Raw genomic sequence first — 19,575 nt, forward strand, 5'->3', positions numbered from 1 at the left:
CCCGAAGGCCCAAACGAGCTAAGTGGTGGAGAACCAGGTCTCTGTGTTCGCACACCCGGTCCCGAGAGTGGCCCAGTATGAGCCAGTCGTCAAGATAGTTCAGGATGCGAACCCCTTGTTGCCTGTGTGGCGCAAGGGCTGCCTCGACAATCTTCGTGAAGACGCGAGGGGACAGAGCTAGCCCGAATGGTAGTACGGCATACTGATATGCCCGCCCTTCGAACGCAAACCGTAGGAACGGTCTGTGTCGCGGAAGGATGGACACATGGAAGTACGCGACCTTCAGGTCGATCGCTGCAAACCAATCGCATGGACGAACGCATTCGAAAAGGCGTTTCGCAGTCAACATCCTGAATGGAAGCCTGTACAGGGATCGGTTCAGGACGCGAAGGTCCAGGATCGGTCGTAACCCACCGGATTTCTTTGGTACAATGAAGTAAGGGCTGTAGAAGCCGGACTTCATCTCGGCTGGAGGGACGAGCTCGACCGCACCCTTCGACAGTAGGGTCGCGATCTCCGCACGCAAGACTGGGGCATTGGACCCCACCATGGTGTACCGGACACCCCGGAAGCGGGGAGGAGCTCGCGCGAACTGAATCGCGTAGCCGAGCCGGATGGTCCGTGCGACCCAGCGGGACAGTCCCGGCAGCTGTAGCCACGCTCCCAGGGAGTGTACCAACGGGGTCATGCGGAGCACCGGCATACCCTCGGTGGGGCAGCGAGGCAGCGTTACTGGCCCGGACTCGGGTGGCGTAGCGGCCCGGTGTCGGGGCGGCGGTAACAGCTGCGCCCTGACAGAGGAGACCAGTGAAGGACTCGCGTTCCACTGGGGTCTGCTCTGAGAGGGGGCTGGCGACAGAGAGGGACGAGAGCGGCGTGGCCCAGGGGCGGCGCACACTGCCGTCACCGGTCTCTGGGTGCTCAGAGATGGGTTTGTCAGTTCTTTCTTTAACCACATTAGGGTGCTGCCACCCCGGGGGGCGGCAGCGGAACGAAAGATTCTCCCCCAGCCCTCCACCGGGGGAAGGAGCGGCCCTGCTGCCGTCTCCTGGAAAGAACTGCCCATCTCTGAGCTGTCCGCGTCAGGAGCGCCGCTTGGCCTGGCGTTTAGCGGGCCGCGGGGCTGGTGCGGACTGGGGCGGCTTCTTGCGGCGCGCTCCGCGGCGCGGCCCGGGTGAAGGCTGCTGCTGTGGCCGCGCGGGAGCGGGGGGGGGACCGCAGGAGGCCCCCCTTGGCGGCGAGGCAGCTGAGGCGACTGTGCCGGCGGCGCTTGGGGTGCAGCAGCGGGCCGCCAGGGCAGTATGTGCTTGATAGCCTCAGTCTGCTTCTGGGCGGCCGAGAACTGTTGGGCGAAGCTCTCGACCGCACCGCCGAATAGCCCAGCCTGGGATATGGGGGCGTCGAGGAAACAAGTCCGCTCGGCGTCCCGCATATCGGCCAGGTTGAGCCATAGGTGTCTCTCCTGGACCACACATGTGGACATCACCCGGCCCACACATGTGGACATCACCTGGCCCAGGGAGTGTACGGTAACCTTCGTCGCTCGGAGAGCGAGGTCGGTCGCGGCACGCAGCTCATCTCTGAGCCCTGGGTCGGCTCCACCCTCGTGCATGTCGCACAGCAACTTGGCCTGGTAGGCCTGGAGGGTTGCCATGGCATGCAAAGAAGCGGTGGCCTGCCCCGCAGCTCTGTAGGTCTTCGACACCATGGAAGATGTGAATCTACAGGCCTTGGAGGGGTGCTTAAGATCGCCACGCCAGGAGGAGGCGCTCGGGCGCTCTGGCGCTCGCCACAGAACGCTCCACCGGGGGGACCCCAGTGTACCCTCTAGCCGCCGCCCCATCGAGGGCGGAGAAGGCGGAAGAGGTTGCCAAACGCTCGCAAGAGGACACAGGGGCCCTCCACGAGTGCGCAACCTCCTCATGCACTTCCGGGAAGAAAGGAATTGGGGGCACGGCAGGACGGCTGTCCTGACGTGGCGCACCCAAAAACCAATCGTCAAGCCGCGAACGCTTCGGCCGGGGTGGAGGGTTCCAATCCAGGCCGAGCGCCGCGGCCGCCCGGGCAAGCATGGCTGTCAGCTCCGGGTCCGACTCGGACAATGCTGGCGCGCCCGGAGGCGGCAGCACAGCCGAATCATCATCCTCGGAGGACTCTAGCCCACCTTGTGATGCGGTCACCGATATCTCGTCCTCCTCTGGAGTGCCGAACGAAACCCGCGGACCGGCCGAGACCAAGGCCGCGGGCTCCATCACATTGCTCGCGGGTACCGGTGCAACAGAGGGGGGTGTGGGCCGAGGCATGAGCATCGGAGCTGTGTTCCACACCATCACCCTCAGGTCACCCTGGCCACCAGCCGAAGAGACGCCCCGCGGACCGGATGAGACCGAGGCCGCGGACACGTCAGATCGGGGGGTGACGGAGGGGACTCTCACTCTGGCGGCCGCACGGAGATCATTGAGTCTCGACCGCAACACGGAGATGGCCATGTTCCCGCAGTGGGAACATGACTCATCCACAAGCGCCGCCTGAGCATGCTGGAAGCCCAAGCATGCCAGGCAGTGCGAGTGCCCATCAGAAGAGTGTAGAGACCGGCCACACCCAGAAGCACACGGGCGAGACATCCTGAAAAGGACGTGCCACGTGTGAGCTCTTTTGTGAGAGGATTAACGTCGCAGTCGATGCCGAAGCGCCCAGGGGACCACACACCAACTGGAAACCAATCGTCTGACCAGCAGGCAGGAAGTATGTGACCGCTGGAACGCGCCGAACACCAACACCGACTGGAAGATCCTGATCGTCTCGAAGAACTGACTTAATTCAGAAGGCTTATAGGAGTGAAAGGTATGTAACCCTTGGCTCCGAAGCATTAAAACATAATGCGATGATGCCAGCTACTTCCTTATATACCCACGTGGGTAGGCGGAGTTACGCATGCAAATCTCGCATGCCCATGGCATTGGCACTGCCATTGGGCGCTTTCTAGTCTCGGAGATGACAGGCTTCTAAGCGAAACCCCCATTCGTCAGTCACTGACGTTACGTCGGAGTGACTGAACGGAAGGGAACGTCAGTTCCTACCCTTACGAAAGGTAAATATATGGAATAATATATTGATGGTATTATAAAATATATTATATATTCATGTAATATATTGCAAAATATACAAATGATTGCCGCTTTCAATATATTGCAATATATTGAAAAATATAAATATTAATTCCCATATATGTGAATATATTGCCTAATGTATTGCATGAAATTTTCCAATATACTGCAATATATTTTTGTTTCGTAAGGGTAGAGTGTCTCTTGAGGTCAGAGGAGTGAGGTTTACTTGCACAGTGACTACCGTTAAAACAGCAACAGTTCCACATAGACAGACAACAACCGGTGATCGGCTGCAGCTGATCAGTTGTATCCGAGAAGGTCACAGCACCATTTTTATGTAGCAGATCCAGATCTGTCACAACAAAGACATGGCTCCATTTATTGGCTCTGAAAACACATGGGAAACATGATCAATGAAACGTCTGTTGCGCTAACATCTTTCCTTGTTATACACAATATTGACTGGATGTGTCCATTTGCAGTCTGAGACTGACGTAACTCACACACTCCCAAAAAGCATAGCGAAACAAACAAGTGTCCCGCTTAATAAAAAACACCTTAATTGTTAGTTCCTACTAGAGGGTGTGAAGAGAGCGCATTTTCAAACCTCCCACCCCCACAAAAAAATCCGGTCCCAATCCCACAAAATATCTGGGGGAAAATCCCCTATTCCCTCCAATTCCCACAGCATGGCCACCGTATTTTTTTTTGCGTTATTTTATTGAGCTGAAAGGCAGTTAAACAATGCACACACCTTACATTTTTATTAAAAACATTTATGATGCATCATTTTAAAGATTTAAATATTGTATAACATCAGTAGCTGCTTTTATTAAAAAAAAAAAGTAGCTGTCAAAAGAAATAAGGTTGGAGACCCCTGCTCTGTTTTGTGTGAAATCGATTTTTATTTTCACGTGACAGCTCTAAATTTAGTACCCATGAATACTCATGAAGCGAATGTTCCTTCATACTCCTAGTTTCTTCTCATTTGTTAATTTCAGTCACACCCTCCACAGCATCACTGACTCTGTGTTCTTAAAGCTTCTGGTGTCTCTGCTCTATAACACAAGACCAGCTTCACACCATGTTTGTTCTGGGTGTGCTCACCTGTATTGTGCTGAGAGCACTCAGCGCTCAGGCAAAAGTAGACGAAGTTGACTTTAGCTGTAAAGAGTTCTTCTACAAAAACAAAGAACCAGGAGGGATGGATCAGAATGCCAAGAAAATCTGTCAGTATACAGCAAAAAAGATTTGTTATTATGCTTCGCTGTACTCGATTCAGCACAAGATTCCTATCTACAGCGCCTACATATTTAACCCTAAATGCACGAGCGACAGTGGAAGGACAAGCTTCTGGCATCTAGAGCCACAGGTAACTATTCGTTTTCTGCACTGACTTTCATTAGCAGTTTACTTTCATTCTGTTTTGTCATTCCAAATAATATCTAAAATACATTAGATGGATGATGATTTATGGACCGCTCTTATACTGAGTTGTTAGTTTGATTTTAAGAATGTGTCAGTAAATGTTAAAAATGAACATTAATAAATGCTGTCGAAGTGCAGTTCATTGTTAGTCCATGTTTACTAATGAAACCTTATTGTAAAGTGTTACCAAAAAACGCGTTCCCTTTCAGTCGATCACTACGACATACGTCGTACCGACAAATTGGGTTCACTTCTGGGAGCCTCTATCAGCTTCGAGAAATAGAAAACGGGCCAATGAACATTGGCATGCGTGCCTTGCATATCGCACCCCGCCCCGCTGCGCGGGTATAAAGCGTAAGCGATCGCCACGCACTGTTGTCATTCAGTTCGGAGCCGAATGGCGTTGATGAAGCATCTGACTGCCTTTTATCTGCAAGAGAAAGAGAGAGAAAGCGTGTTTCGGGGGAAATTGCTCTTGTGTTGGCCAGATGGCACAAGCCAGCGCGGCCGCCATCTCTGCTGCTGAGAGAGCTGCTGTTTTCACAGCAAACTGAGAAACTGAGTAAATTACACTAGACACACACACACACACACACACACACACCACACACAGTTGGTTCAGTAGGCGTATTCCTTTTCTGGTGAGAGCAGAAACAGGCTGCACACAAACCCTTTTATTCTGCTGTGGTCGATCCCTGGGTGCTTCAACGCTAAAAGAGCAAATTTTCCTCAAAAAAGAGCTACACGGGCGATGTGCCGTCCTTTTCAGGATGTCACCCGTGCGTTTCTGGATGCGTTTGTTTCCTGTCGCCCGCTGACGGTCACGAGTGCTGTATCACGTGCCTGGGCTTAGAGCACGCTGAGGCGGTGTTTGTGGATAGCTCGTGTTCTCACTGCGGGAACATGACTATCTCTGCGCTTAGGTCGAGACTCGCCTACCTTCGGGAAGGTGGAGTCCCCTTACCCATAGCTCGATTTAGGTCTATTCCTGCCCAGCAGGTCAGACCTGCCCAGCAAGGTCTATTCAGGTCTATTCCTGCCCAGCGAGGTCCGTCGCCCCCCTACTATTGGCCAGGCGACGTCCACCTTGGTGGTCCAGGAGCTGCATCTCTGGCACAACCTGGCCGATATGAGGGAGACCGATAAGACCCGGTTCCTGGACTCCCCTATTTCGTCAGCTGTGTTGTTCGGTGATGCGGTTGAGAGCTTTGTCCAGCAGTTCTTGGCCGCCCAGAAGCAGACAGAGGTTATCCAGCACATCCTGCCCTGGCGGTCCGCTGCTGCCTCCACCCCGCCGCCGGTGGCAGATCACCTCCGCCTGCTCGCCACAGCCCATCAGCAGCCTCCACCCGGGCGTAAGCGAAGAGCCGGCCGCAGGAAGGCCGCCCAGCCCGCTCAGGTTGCTGTCAAGCCACATGGCAAGCACCGTCGTAAGAGACCCTGAGACGGGCCACCCAGAGACGGAGGATCCTCCTCGACAGGAAGTGGCAGCAGCACCACTTCCTCCCCCCGGAGGAGGGCCGGGGGGCTCCCTTTTGACAACTACATCTGTCCCGCCAAAACTTCACAAAAAGATCAGTTTCCAAAATCTCTGGGTGCCAAGTGAGCGCGCTTGGCGGTGTTCGACGCTTTCATGCCTTGTCACCCTCAGGCGCCTCTCCAATCGCCAGCAGTGGGTGCGCGGGATGCCTCCCCGTTGTACCGCGCTCAGCGGAAGCAGGTAAGTGTTGCCACGCGCACGCAAACCCCACCACAGGCCGCCTCCGTGCCATCCGGGTCGGGTCCCTGCTTGCCGCTGCGCTGCCCCACTGTGGGTACGTCTGTGGTGCCGTTAGTCCCGCTGGTGCAGTCGCTGGGAGCCTGGCTAGCGCTCTCCAGCCCGTCCCGCTGGCTCATCCGCACCATCAGACTTGGCTATGCGATTCAGTTCCCTCTGCTCCCCCCCCCCCCCCAAGCTCAGGGGTATTCACTTCACCTTCGTGTTGAAGAAGCGCGCCCTGGTGCTTCAAGCGGAGATCACAGTCCTACTGGCAAAGGACGCGATCGAGCCGGTCCCTCCAGCCGATATGAAGACCAGCTGTTACAGCCCGTACTTCGCTGTACCCAAGAAAAGCGGCAGGTTACAGCCGATCTTGGATCTGCGGTTTTGAACTGGTCCCTTCATAGGTTACCGTTCGGAATGTTAACGCAGAAACGCATCCTCAGGTGCATCCATCCCCATGATTGGTTTGCAGCGATCAACCTGAAGGACGCATCCTCGATTCTCCCGCGACACAGACCGTTTCTACGCTCTGTGTTCGACGGACGAGCATATCAGTACGAGCTCCCACCCTTTGGGCTCATGGTGCTCGAGCACCTCAGCCAGATGGGGCTTCGTGACAACTGGGAAAAGAGCAAACTCTGCCCGGCGCAGAGGTTCTCTTTTCTTGGTATGGAGCTGGATTCGGTCGCCCTGACAGCGCGACTTACCGAGGAGCGAATTCGTTCAAACGCAGGACGGCGGTCCCACTGAAACAATTTCAAAGGCTGCTGGGGCATATGGCATCTGTAGCGGCGGTCACACCGCTCAGGTTGCTCCATATGAGACCGCTTCAATGCTGGCTACACGACCGAGTCGCGAGGTGGGCGTGGCACAGCGGATCCCTCCGTGTCTTAGTTACACCGAGGTGCCGCCAAACCTGCAGTCCGTGGTCGGATCCAGTTTTTCTACGGGCAGGGGCGCCCCTAGAACAGGTATCCAGGCATGCGATTGTCTCCACAGATGCCTCATCCACCGGCTAGGGTGCCACTCACAAAGGGCTTGCAGTTTCAGGTCTGCGGACGGGGCCTCAACTGCAATGGCACATCAACTGCCTGGAGTTGTTAGCAGTGTGTCTTGCCCTGAGCCGCATCAGCACGGTTGTAGCGTACATCAGCAAAAAGGGTGGTCTACGCTCCCGTCGCATGTCACAACTCGCCCGCCACCTCCTGTTATGGAGTCAGAAGTATCTGAGGTCACTTCGTGCCACTCACATTCCGGGCCGACTCAATCGTGCGGCCGACGAGCCATCACGGCAGCCAGTGCTTCCGGGAGAGTAGAGACTCCATCCCCAGGTGGTCCAGCTGATTTGGGATCACTTCGGGGCCACACAGGTAGACCTGTTTGCCACCCCGGACACAGCCCATTGCCTGTTGTTTTATTCCCGGACTGAGGGGACCCTCAGCACGGATGTGCTGGCACACAGCTGGCCCCGGGGCCTACGCAAATAGGCGTTTCCCCCAGTGAGCCTCCTTGCACAGACACTGTGCAAGGTCAGGGAGGACGAGGACCATACTGGCCCAACAGGACATGGTTCTCGGAACTAGTGCTCCTTGCGACAGCAGCTCCTTGGCCCATTGTTCTGAGGAAGGTCCTCCTGACTGGCACCTGCGTCCAGACCTCTGGAAACATCATGTCTGGTCCCTGGACGGGGCGCGGAGGTTCTAGGTGACCTGCCACGGACCGTGGGCAGGTCACCTAGTTGAGGCACCTCTATGCGTTGAAGTGGAACCTGTTCGTCAACTGGTGCTCTTCTCATCGAGAAGACCCCCGAAGATGTTTGGTCAGTTCTGTGCTTTCCTTTCTACAGGATGAGTTGGAGAGAAGGCTGTCTCCCTCCACCCTCAAGGTGTATGTGGCCGCAATCGCTGCCCATCACGAGCTAGTAGAAGGTAAGTCTTTGGGGAAGCACGACCTGATCATCAGGTTCCTGAGTGGCGCGAGGAGATTAAATCTGCCTTGCCCCCCCTCTATACCTTCTTGGGACCTGTCTCTGGTGCTCAGTGCACTTCAAAGACCTCCCTTTGAGCCTTTGCATTCAGTAGAGTTAAAAATTTAATTAATCTCTAAAGACAGTACTCCTGACGGCGTTGGCCTCTATCAAGAGGGTAGGGGACCTGCAGGCATTTTCGGTCGTTGAATCGTGCCTGGAATTCGGACCAGACAGCTCTCACATAATCCTGAGATCCCAGGTACGTGCCCAAGGTTCCCACCACTCCCTTCCGGGACCAGGTGGTGAGCCTGCAAGCGCTGCCTTCGGAGGAGGCAGACCCAGCCCTGGCTTTTCTCTGCCCTGTCCGAGCTCTTCGGACTTATGTGGACAGAACGCAAAGCTTTAGAACCTATAGAGCAGCTCTTTGTCTGTTACGGAGGACAGCAGAAGGGAAAGGCTGTCTCCAAGCAGAGGATGGCCCACTGGATAGTGGATGCCATTGTCTTGGCGTATGAGTCCCAAGATGTGCCCTGCCCGCTCGGGATTAGGGCCCACTCCACCAGGGATGTAGCCTCCTCCTGGCGCTGGCTCGTGGCGCCTCGCTGACAGATATTTTTAGAGCTGCGGGCTGGGCGACACCCAACACGTTTGCTAGATTTTATAGCCTACGTGTAGAACCGGTATCTTCCCGTGTACTCACTTCTAATAGTCGGTAGCACCGAAGGGCCCGTTCTAGTATCGGCTTGCTGCGCCACTCCCTTCCCCATGGAACGGATATGTGCGCTTTTATTCTCCAGTCGTGTTCCCTAGTATGGCGAACCCTGTCGAGTCCTCTGCAACCCGCGGCAGTCAGACGTGGCGGAGCGTCTGACGCCAGGTCTAACACTCGTATGCATTGTGGAACTTGTCTTAAGCTGGGTTCCATATGTAGTGACCCCCATGGCGGTCCCATATGTGTATTCTCCACGGTACGGCTCCCTACGGTGAGCCCGTGTCTCTCTGCCGTCTCAGTGCGGTGTCTGTCCCCTGCCCAATAGGGACGGGGCCACCCCTGGGACTCCCGTATGTAGCACTGCTTACGGCCAGGCCATACGTGTAATTTCCACACATTATCTCCTTTGGGGGAGTGTGGCTTCCGCAGCGGCCTCCAGGGGCACGCTTTCCCAGCGTTATCCAAAAGTCCACTTATTGGGTCTTGTGGGATGGCAGTGTGTTTCTCCCTGCAGGAATTTCCCTGCCCGTTGAGGGGGTCTGAGGGACTCCGGCAGGGCGCTGGAAGTGGTAGTAACTGTGGGGTTTTCCATAGGAATCCCAATTTGTCGGTACGACGTACGTCGTAGTGACTGACTGAGAGGGAACGTCTCGGTTACGTATGTAACCCTCGTTCCCTGAAGGAGAGAACGGAGGTGTACGTCCCATCGTCACAGTTGCTGTACCATCACTGCAGTTCGAGCCACGGGTTCGGCTCCTCAGTGAAAACAATAGTACGTGGCGATCTCTTCCGCTTTATACCCGCGCAGCGGGGCGGGGTGCGATATGCAAAGCACGCACGCCAATGTTCATTGGCCCGTTTTCTATATCTCGAAGCTGATAGGGGCTCCCAGAAGTGATCCGAATTCGTGGGTATGACGTCAGGGAACGAGGGTTACATACGTAACCGATACGTTTTTTCTCACAAATAATTTTTTACTTTATTTATAAAAGGGACCATGTACAATTTTTTACTTGTTTCCATTTCATGCATTGTACCGGATTTAGCTCAAAGCTAATTTTCACCCATAGTCCTTAACATTAATAGAACTAATAGATACTAAACATAAACAGTAATAAAACATTAAACATTAAACTAACCATTTAATATTTCTTCTGTAGATTTCCAAGCCTACAGATGAAATTATATATATGGTCCGTGAAAGTCAAAAAAATAAAAACGACTATAAAGGATATCAAGCCACCAGTGACGACTACAGTAACACCGGATTTGATATCGGACACCTGTACCCCAACAGCTTCCAATGCGGTGATGGCCGTATGGCAACGAATACACTGACCAATACAGCACCGATGGACCCGTGTTTCAACCGCGTCTACTGGAAACAGTGGGAGGAAACTTTGAAGAATCTTTTAATTCAACATCTTGGAATTGACAAGGGTTCGGCAACAGCTTACATTGTCACAGGTACGGTACCTGTGAAGGCTCATCGGATACCACAAAAGGAAATCTCTCAAGAGTCGGAAAGGGTGACGGTGCCTGATCACATCTGGACGGCTGTCTGTTATCATCACCACACAGATGATGCAGAGTCTTTCTCCTTCGGCTATATAGGGAAGAACCGGCCGGAAGGTGGCATAAGCATGCAGAGTGTCGAAAAGCTGAACGAAAAGCTCAGCGAACTCTACACTCAGCTCTCAGGAAATACTCAGACAGTTAAGCTTTTTGAGGGTGATTGCTTCAGTGACAATAATAAGTTAAGCAAGATTCAGGAAAAATTTAAGAAATTACTTAATCTGCCAGGCAACGAAGGAGTCCAAATGAGCCCAGATGTGAAGAACGTGCTTGGAGCGGTGAAGAGGACCATGGACAGTGACAATATACCATCTACAAGCAACGTGAAGATAAGTAAGATGTCAGCACAACTATCCTTTACCAACATAAAAGATTATGGAGCTGTGGCAGAGGTTCTGAAGATGCTTGAAGGATGTACTTGTCTTATAACTAAAAGGGCGGTATCCAAGGGGTCAGATGTTGTCGAGTGCCTGCTGGTCCCGGAGCAGAAGACGGCAGCTGATGGCTCGCAGTGCTCGGGCATCTCTGAATCTAGCAGCACATGTCAATGCGTCATAGGAAGCAAAAGCAAGCCCTGCTGCTCCTCTTCCTGCCTCTACCAGAACAAACTCAAGGGCTACAGGTGTCTCTCGGGCCAGAACCTGATACCATGCTCACCCCAGTACTCTCTGATCACGGTTAAAGGAGAGAAGTGCAAGGACGATCATCCCTGCGGCACATACGACAAGGACTACTACTGGTGTAACACCATCTCAGGCGGTTTGGGCTACTGCAGCCCTCCGCTGTTCAACAGCAAGGCTGTAAACGGGAAGAACTGCCGTGTTGACTCTGCCTGTGCCAAATATGGTGAAAGCCAGCCGTGGTGCTATACGGATGATGGCATTAAAAACAAGTGCTGCCTATCTGACGACTGCTTCTCTGCTGAGAATGGCCTGACCTGCAGGCCTGACCACCCCTGTGGCAAATATGGTAAAGCCTACCTGTGGTGCTACACGGATCGTAGAAACACAGAGGCTAAATGTTGCACAGGGTGTGGCAAGTAGAGGCATAACATAACATAGTATGACTTTGTACACTGCAACAAATGCTCTTCTTACTTAGTAATTTTGTTTTGTTTCTAAGCTAAATATCTAACAATTCTTAAATCAAGATGCATTTACTTTAAGTAAAATGATATAATATATTTTTTCTTGATGTCTTAAATATAAAATCAAAATGAAGTGAGTTATTGCCTCAAACAGGCAAAATGATCTGCCAATGCGGTGAAAAAATAATCTTGTTTGTGATTGAAATCTTGTTTCTTGTTTCTGTCCCAAACAGAAATGCGAATCTTTTTTTCACCCCATTGGCAGATAATTTTGCATGTTTTAAGCAAAAAATAATTTTAATATTTATCCCCAGAAAAAAAAAAATATTGTGTCATTTAACTTATCTAGTAAATGAATCCCGATTTAAGAGTTTTTATATATTTGGACTGGAAACGTTATTTTGTTATTGTACTTTGAGTTCTTACTAACCTACAAACGTTCTAACGAAATCTTTCATATGTGCTTCTGATATTAACATCAGCTTAAAATGTATTATTCCCTGAGTATATGTATGCAAAAACAAAAATCTCAATAAAAACATCTATGAATCTATAAAACGTTTGCAAAATCTGCTTTCAATAAAACAAATCTCTGACATTAAATCCACTGTTTGAGCATATATATATATATATATATATATATATATATATATATATATATATATATATATATATATATATATATATATTTGGCTGATATGCAACTATTTGAAAATGTGGAATCTGAGAGTGCAAAAAAAATCTATATATTTACAACAATTTAGGTTGTTTAAATGAAGTCATTAGCAATGCATATTACGACTACTAATACATTTCACAGAATATAATCTTAATATCCTAATGATTTTTTGGCATAAAGAGAAATAGATAATTTTGACACAATGTATTAATTGCTATTGCCACAGATATACCCGTGAGACTGGTTTTGGGCTCCAGGGTCACAGATGTGTGTTGGCAGTGACCCTATAATGATAAAAATCCCCCTGCTCCTTTCTTTAAATCCGCATTAATCATAAACACTGTCTCCTCAGATATGATGTAATCATGTTGAGTCAGTGTTGATGCGTCAATGCTAATTGCATTGAACTAATGTTATAAAGTGAAGTGGCTTCTCTTGCACCCTCAGTTAATGTTGAAAAATCAAGGGTAATATCATTGAATCACTTGCTATTATTTAGAAGGGATTGTGCGGTTTCATTGTTTCCAGTTGGTCAGTTAGGAAGGTATTTTTAAATAGATTATTCTACCTGTGTACACTTATTGGGAATCCTGAAGGATTTTATTTTCTGTAGGAATGATGAGATCTTTTAGAATGAAATTCAGTACAACAGAAACATTCAGGAACATCCAGCACAATTGAAAACTCCTACAGGACTCCTGTGCACATTGTGCAGAAATAAGAGTTATTTCCTGTAAATTAAAAATAATCAAGTAAAACAATATCCGAAAAGTAAGTATACACCCCTACTGTTAGGGCATTTCCATCTCAGGGCACAAAAGAGTGAAACAGCAAACACAATGATTTATTTAACATCAAGCCGCGATTGTATTACAAGTAAAATATTAACTGTAATAACTCCGTTGCATTGCAAGCACCAATTCAGTTAGTTTTTTTCTTCTATAGACTGTACTCACAAAGATATAACGATCAAGATACACTTAAAAATTCCCCGGAATTGTCCTTTAATCGAATTAATAATTTTTAGTTTGCTCAGACTTGACTTCAACTTTAAAATGTACGTTTACTCAACCTGTTTTATAATTAATTCAACTAAAACATTTTAATTAGGGGTTTCATATTTAAACTGTTTTATTCATTACTAGATATTGCTGTATAACTAGTTACAAAATGTTATAGCAAGGATAACAAAAATTGAAACACATTGTATCATCTGCATTTATAACATTTTTTATACAAAATATACATTTTCATTACAACAAAATGAATTATAAAACTTTCGCATGAAAACGAGTGCCATTTTATCTAATAAAGTCGTGTACCGTGTTTATGTCATTCTTATAACTTTATGAGACAATTTCCAAAGTTGGAACACGAAAAATCACGTTCAACACAACCACGTAACCCTAAATTGCGTCAATTATTGGGCTTACATTACACGTTTGACATGTTTCAGTAAATTTGCTGGTATAAAACTCATCACCAATGACCTCGGCCTATAGCTAATGAGAGAAAGGCCATATCCCAAAAATAGCACACACAACACGCAGAGATTAAATCTAAAATACGTTGTAGAATTATAGTTTAACATTAAATTAAGTTGTTTTACTTAAACATGGTTAGAGATCACGTTTGACACATTTGTCTGCAATTTAATCATTAACGTTACCTGATGAGTGAACTGCACTCTCAAATTTGCAACTGTGCTGCTGTCTCCTGCTGGTGAAACCCGCAAACTGCGCAAAGTCCTTTGATCTGTAACTATTCGCCTTATTCACCTAGATCGTTCTACGGAGCTTGAGGGGTACACTGTCCACTTCCGGTAATTCTCGCACCGCAGATTCTCTGAGCGGCAATGGCACCGCACTGCTGTGTTCCCCAGTACACATCATCGCACAGGAAAAAATCATACAGAGGACAAACCTTTCACTGTTTCCCAGAGGATAAGAAACTACGTCGAGAGTGGATAAAAAATATCAGAAGAGATCCTGGACGTAATTTTAAGGTAAGTCTCCATAACTAGCTTGTATATTTAACCAGGCTAGCTAGAACTAGCATGTTCAAGTTTTATTAGATTAAGGCAGAAAGCCAGGTTTTTGAGATTTACTGCCTAGTCCAAAATTAGTAGTATGTTATTTATATCTACCACAACATATTCTCTCCTATATAAGCATATTCTGATTGAGCTTGTTTGTATTAGCTTCTAATCACTAGCTAGTTATCCTAGGGGAACATCAGTGTTCAAATCAGTGTCCCTAGCTAGAGTCTGATCAATAAAATTATTCTTGTAAAAAGATTTAAACAATTACATTTTCTTCATTGGTGTAGATAAAAACACACACAAAAGTGTGCTCTGATCACTTCCTACCAGACTGCCTTGTGAAAACCAAGACTGGCATCAACAAGCTGAAAGAAGGATCTGTGCCAACTGTGTTTGCATGGAGTTCATTCAGACCAGAGAGGAGGATCATTGTTAGAACTGCAAGGTAGTATTTAGATGAGGTCATTTACCAGTTTGTAATGCATTTATTAACGGTGTATTGACATTATTTTTCTGCTTATTATTTCCAGTAATGTTCCTATGGACATTGATGATGATGTGAATGTGTTGAGGTATGTGAATGTAGTGGGGTGGGAAACCCCCTATATCTCCCCCTGGTGGAGAATTTGAATTAGCTGCCCAGTAGATGCGGCTGTGTAAGGTAATCGGCTGGTGACTAATTAGCATGATTGCACTCTAAATAAAAACGCAGCATTCCAAATGGCTGGCTAGGTGTTACTCTTTGCATCCCGTTCCTGTTGGAGTCGTGTGGTTTGGTTTATTGATTTTGTTTATTGTTTGATCAGGTATGTTAATGAGTGTAACGTGGAATATGATTTTATAATATGAGTGTATAACTTAAAACCTGTGTCCTGCAGTCACTACACAATTTGAGTACCGCAAGAACCTGTACAGTCATGATAGAGTCATTGTGAACGCAGTGAGTATGATCTCTGTTCTGGTGGACTGTTCATGTTTATTAAAAAGACCCATACATTTCACTGTGTGCGCGTGCAGGTCGGAGGGACGCGCAGAACAGGCTTGCTTGCAGCTTTGAGCGGTGTAAGCTTCTCTTTAACGACAAGACGCACTGCCCCATCACTTGAAAATAGTACTCATGTGTGGTCTTGCGGCTAAGACTACCATCAGCGTTGCTGTGCAAGTACTTGCAATCCCTCACGCTTTTTTTGTTGGGGCACTTGATCTCGAGGAGGCCGTGCATTGGTGAGGCACTGGGGTCAATCACCTTTTGGTCCGGTGAGGCACCTAGGTGTGGAGCATGGGGGTTGATGACAACCACAGGGGAAGATCTCAAAACCGGTGAGGTCTTGATAGTCAGACGCAGCAACAGGCACCAGCTCCAGGCCTCGCTTCATCGCCTTTGTCTGTACTGTCTTTTTTTTTTTCAGATTGTCTGCTACCCTTGAACAAATCCTCTTGAAGGAAGAGGAGGTACGACGGTTTATTGGGACTTTATGCCAGGTCTTACTATGGCTCTGTCCCCTAGTGTCGATCTCCAGCTGTATTGCAACAGCCTGAGTGACCGTCAGGCCACCATAGAAACATGCCTCAGTGTCGTCCAGAACCATGCTGAATGAGCATGGCTGTGGTGGTAGAGGAAACGGCAGATCATCACCAGCCCTGGTAGACTGTGCTGCGTGGTAGGTAAGCACAAATTACTTTGGAAGGTCTCCGAAGTCGGTGGAGACAAAAGCAGCAGGCTTCTTTCTGTTTTCCTCCAGCAGCTTGAACATCTGACTCTTGCTCTGTATTGCACTCAGGTTTCGGTGTAGGCTCTCTGCAAAAGCATTTGATGGAAATGGCAGTGACAGGGCAGTACAGATTTGACATCATGCCTTCAGAAGAGCGTTGCCTCTTTGGCAGGGGTGTGTTGGTCACTGGTGGTTTCAGCTTCGAAACACTTACAGAGCTCACTTACAGAGCGTTTTTGGCCTGACACCCAGGGCCCTTGATGGAATGTGCCAGGCTTGAGGCAATGACGTCTTGCTAGTCACTGGGGGGACAGATGGGGACGGGGACATAGCCCATCTTGACATAGTGAGCCAGAGTATAGAGCAGCCCAATGAGATGGTTGCACTGTCCCAAGCCAGCTTTGCAGTTGCACTGTGTCTCCCTTATGTATGGCTGCTCAAGTGACCACTCCACCTAAAAAAATAATCAAAATTTGACACTTCAGAGTTGCTAATAGCAAATGCATAACATATGGATTAAATAAATAAATATATATATATATACGTACACTGAGTGTACAGTGAATTAGATCCATCTGGCATTTTAATGTTCTGCCATGAAAATCTTATGGGTTGTTTACAATGACATTTGCGGACTTGAAATATACCTAATATCTTGGACACTCATTGTACCAAAAAAGTCAGGGTTGTGAAATAGTTCACATTATGGATTTTAGATATAGTTACTTGTGTTATTTTAAGTAATGACATTCCATTGTCCCATGTGAATATTTTTTTTTAAATGTACTTAAAGTGCTCTATTTTCATGCACTAATTGTGTACTTAATATCCTAAAAATTATTTTTTAGTACTTCTTAAGATTAATTTAATATACTATCTCTGTATTTTAAAAAATACATTTAGATACTACTTACAGTACATTTAGTGTACTATAAGTGATAACTAAATAATTTCTTTAAATATAGAGAGAGTACATTGAAAGCACATTTTACTTCATATTTACATTTAGTCATTTGGCAGACGTTATATTTATGCTGTCTCAAAATAGCAGTTGAGTACACGGTTTAGTTCATTTACTGCTTTATGTAAAAAAAGGTGGCTCTCACCATCATGGAGAAAGATGTATAGGGGAGGGACATGGCGATATGGCCCTGCCGGTGTAGTTCTTGTTCTATGGTCACAATAAAAGGATAAATAAGCCAATATTGCCTCCTGCTGGTCTGTTCTGAATGTGCTCTTATTATCAGAGACACTCATGGTCGTGCACTGTATGGGACATGAATGCTCATGTGTTCCGTTAGCAATTAGCCAAATGCAAGTGTGAGACGACCCTGAGTCTCCTGTCATCCCTAATTGGGCAAAGTGGGAGGAGTTTCTGATTAGTCTCCTGTGCTAATTGTTAATTGCGTGGTGTGTATAAGAGTGATGTGTATCATTATCAGTAGCTTCCTCTGTGTGATAGACCTTCTAAGAGATGGCTCTGTGCACTGATGTAAGCTCTTATTTTCTCATTCATGTTTGTTTGTAAATTCCTAAGTCATGTAGTGTATTCATATAATATATTATATGTTTATTGTTTCTTTGATCCCTAGACTTTTGTTTGTTTATATTCACTCTTTGTGGTGTTCTTCACTTTAATAAACTAGTTTTCATTAACTAGAAGTGTTGTCTGTTTTCCCCTTTTTTATGTTGCGACTTTCAACGAGCGGGTCGTAACAAGTGTTATAGCTTAGCTTAGCTGTTTAGCCCCATGTTCCTCAGTATAACTGCCAGTTATTACAATACTTTTTTAACCTGGGATATGTCATGTCAATTTTAAACAGATATGTGATTTGTAAACCTGTAAGGCTAAAAACATTTTGAAGAACCTTCCTCAAACTTGGAAACACTGCTCCAAGAACTGAGCAACTTTTATCTTAACATAAATGTCACTTACCTTACCTAATAACTTGATAGTTTTTGAAAATATCAACGTGATCACATCAGTTACAGGTAAAATAGGTTTATTTTGTTCTTCTGAATAGGCTTAAAGTTTCAACTTTAAGCCTGGTTAGAAGAACAAAATAAACCTATTTTACCTGTAACTGATGCGATATCACATACGCCACAGTTAAATCTTTAGGCAAAATAAACCTATTTAGTATACAGGTAGCATGTTAATGAGATAAAATGAACATACTATTTTCAGTCAGACAGGGATAGGTACATTGTTAATATGAACTCATAATGAACATTTAGCAAGCTGATTTAGCTGTGGCACTGCTTTGCGAACTAAGCAGTTTGTCCACTTGATACCTGTATAGTGTTTCATTTTTTTGCACAGAGGGAAAAGACAGTGCCCTCACGAAAATGTGCGATGAGCTCCTACTAACTGTCAATTAAAGACATGTTAAGTGTTTTAAAAAAACATAGCAGACAGACAAACTCCATATTACAGCTAAGCTAACCTACCTAACGAAAAGTTTGTAAGTAAGTTTGCTTACCTTCCACATCGTGGATATAACCTGTATCCCTTCAGTAACACAGCCTCAGTTCGCAGTCCGCACTGGCCCACTGCTCCACATATTGCAGCGTTAACTCGGGCAGACCTGTAAGATTGGTAGTCCACAAAGTTTCCATTGCTAATAGTAGTGTATTGGAATACAACTTCTGGGTTTGTGTACCAACTCAACGGCATTCGAGTTTTCAAAATGGCCGCCAGGTGAATAAGGCGAATCCTTCCACAAAGTCAAACAAGCAATAGAGATCATTCCGCGAAGTCAAATTAAGAATTAAGAATATTTTCACTGCTTCAAAAGTCATAAGAAAGCCCTTTCCCCCAAGAAACTGAAGTCATATGCTTTATAGCAGTGGTTTTCAAAGTGGGGACAGGGACCCCTGGGTGCCGCGAGGGGATGCTAGAGTGGCCATGGCAAGCTGGCATAAAAAGTATAGCAAAACAAAATCATTTAATAAATTAAATTATTAAAGTAAACCAAATTAAACCAAAAATAAGCTAAACAATATTCCCTTAATGGCCCTAAGTTTAGGCTAAAAGGACCCATGTCTATTTGAAAGTTTTGCAATATGAGGTCATTACAATACCGGACTGAAGCTGCTGTGCATTGTTCTAGTGCAATATGCTGTTGAAATACAAGCATTTTCTGTTTATTTTTTTACTGTATTTGCTTAATGTCATTGTATAAAAATATGTTTAAATAAATACAAATCTTACAGACATACATGATTTGTATAATATTTATTTCTGTGGTAAGATGACTCGAAACTAAAATAGGTAGGACTTTGGACTCAACTTGAGACTTGTTGGCTCTGACTTCTGACTCAACTCGAGACTTGCTTCATCTTTGACTCGGGACTCGAGGGCAAAGACTTGAGACTTGTTGGCTCTGACTTCTGACTCAACTCGAGACTTGCTTCATCTTTGACTCGACTTGGACTCGAGGGCAAAGACTTGAGACTTACTTGTGACTTGCATACGAATGACTTTGTCCCACCTCTGT

At 47.0% G+C, this 19,575-nt stretch overlaps 1 protein-coding gene across 1 annotated transcript; it reads left to right on the forward strand.

Annotated features, from left to right (window-relative positions):
* The first annotated feature begins 4,191 nt into the window (after positions 1–4,191).
* On the forward strand, positions 4,192–12,195 carry LOC137049872 (uncharacterized). The gene is made up of 2 exons (XM_067428622.1): positions 4,192–4,482; positions 10,142–12,195. Exons 1-2 carry the CDS (start codon positions 4,195–4,197, stop codon positions 11,597–11,599), a joined length of 1,746 nt encoding a protein of 581 aa, XP_067284723.1. The 5' UTR covers positions 4,192–4,194; the 3' UTR covers positions 11,600–12,195.
* The last annotated feature ends 7,380 nt before the right edge of the window (positions 12,196–19,575 follow it).

The sequence above is a fragment of the Pseudorasbora parva genome, chromosome 20 (assembly GCF_024679245.1).
Source record: "Pseudorasbora parva isolate DD20220531a chromosome 20, ASM2467924v1, whole genome shotgun sequence".
Lineage (NCBI taxonomy): Eukaryota > Metazoa > Chordata > Actinopteri > Cypriniformes > Gobionidae > Pseudorasbora > Pseudorasbora parva.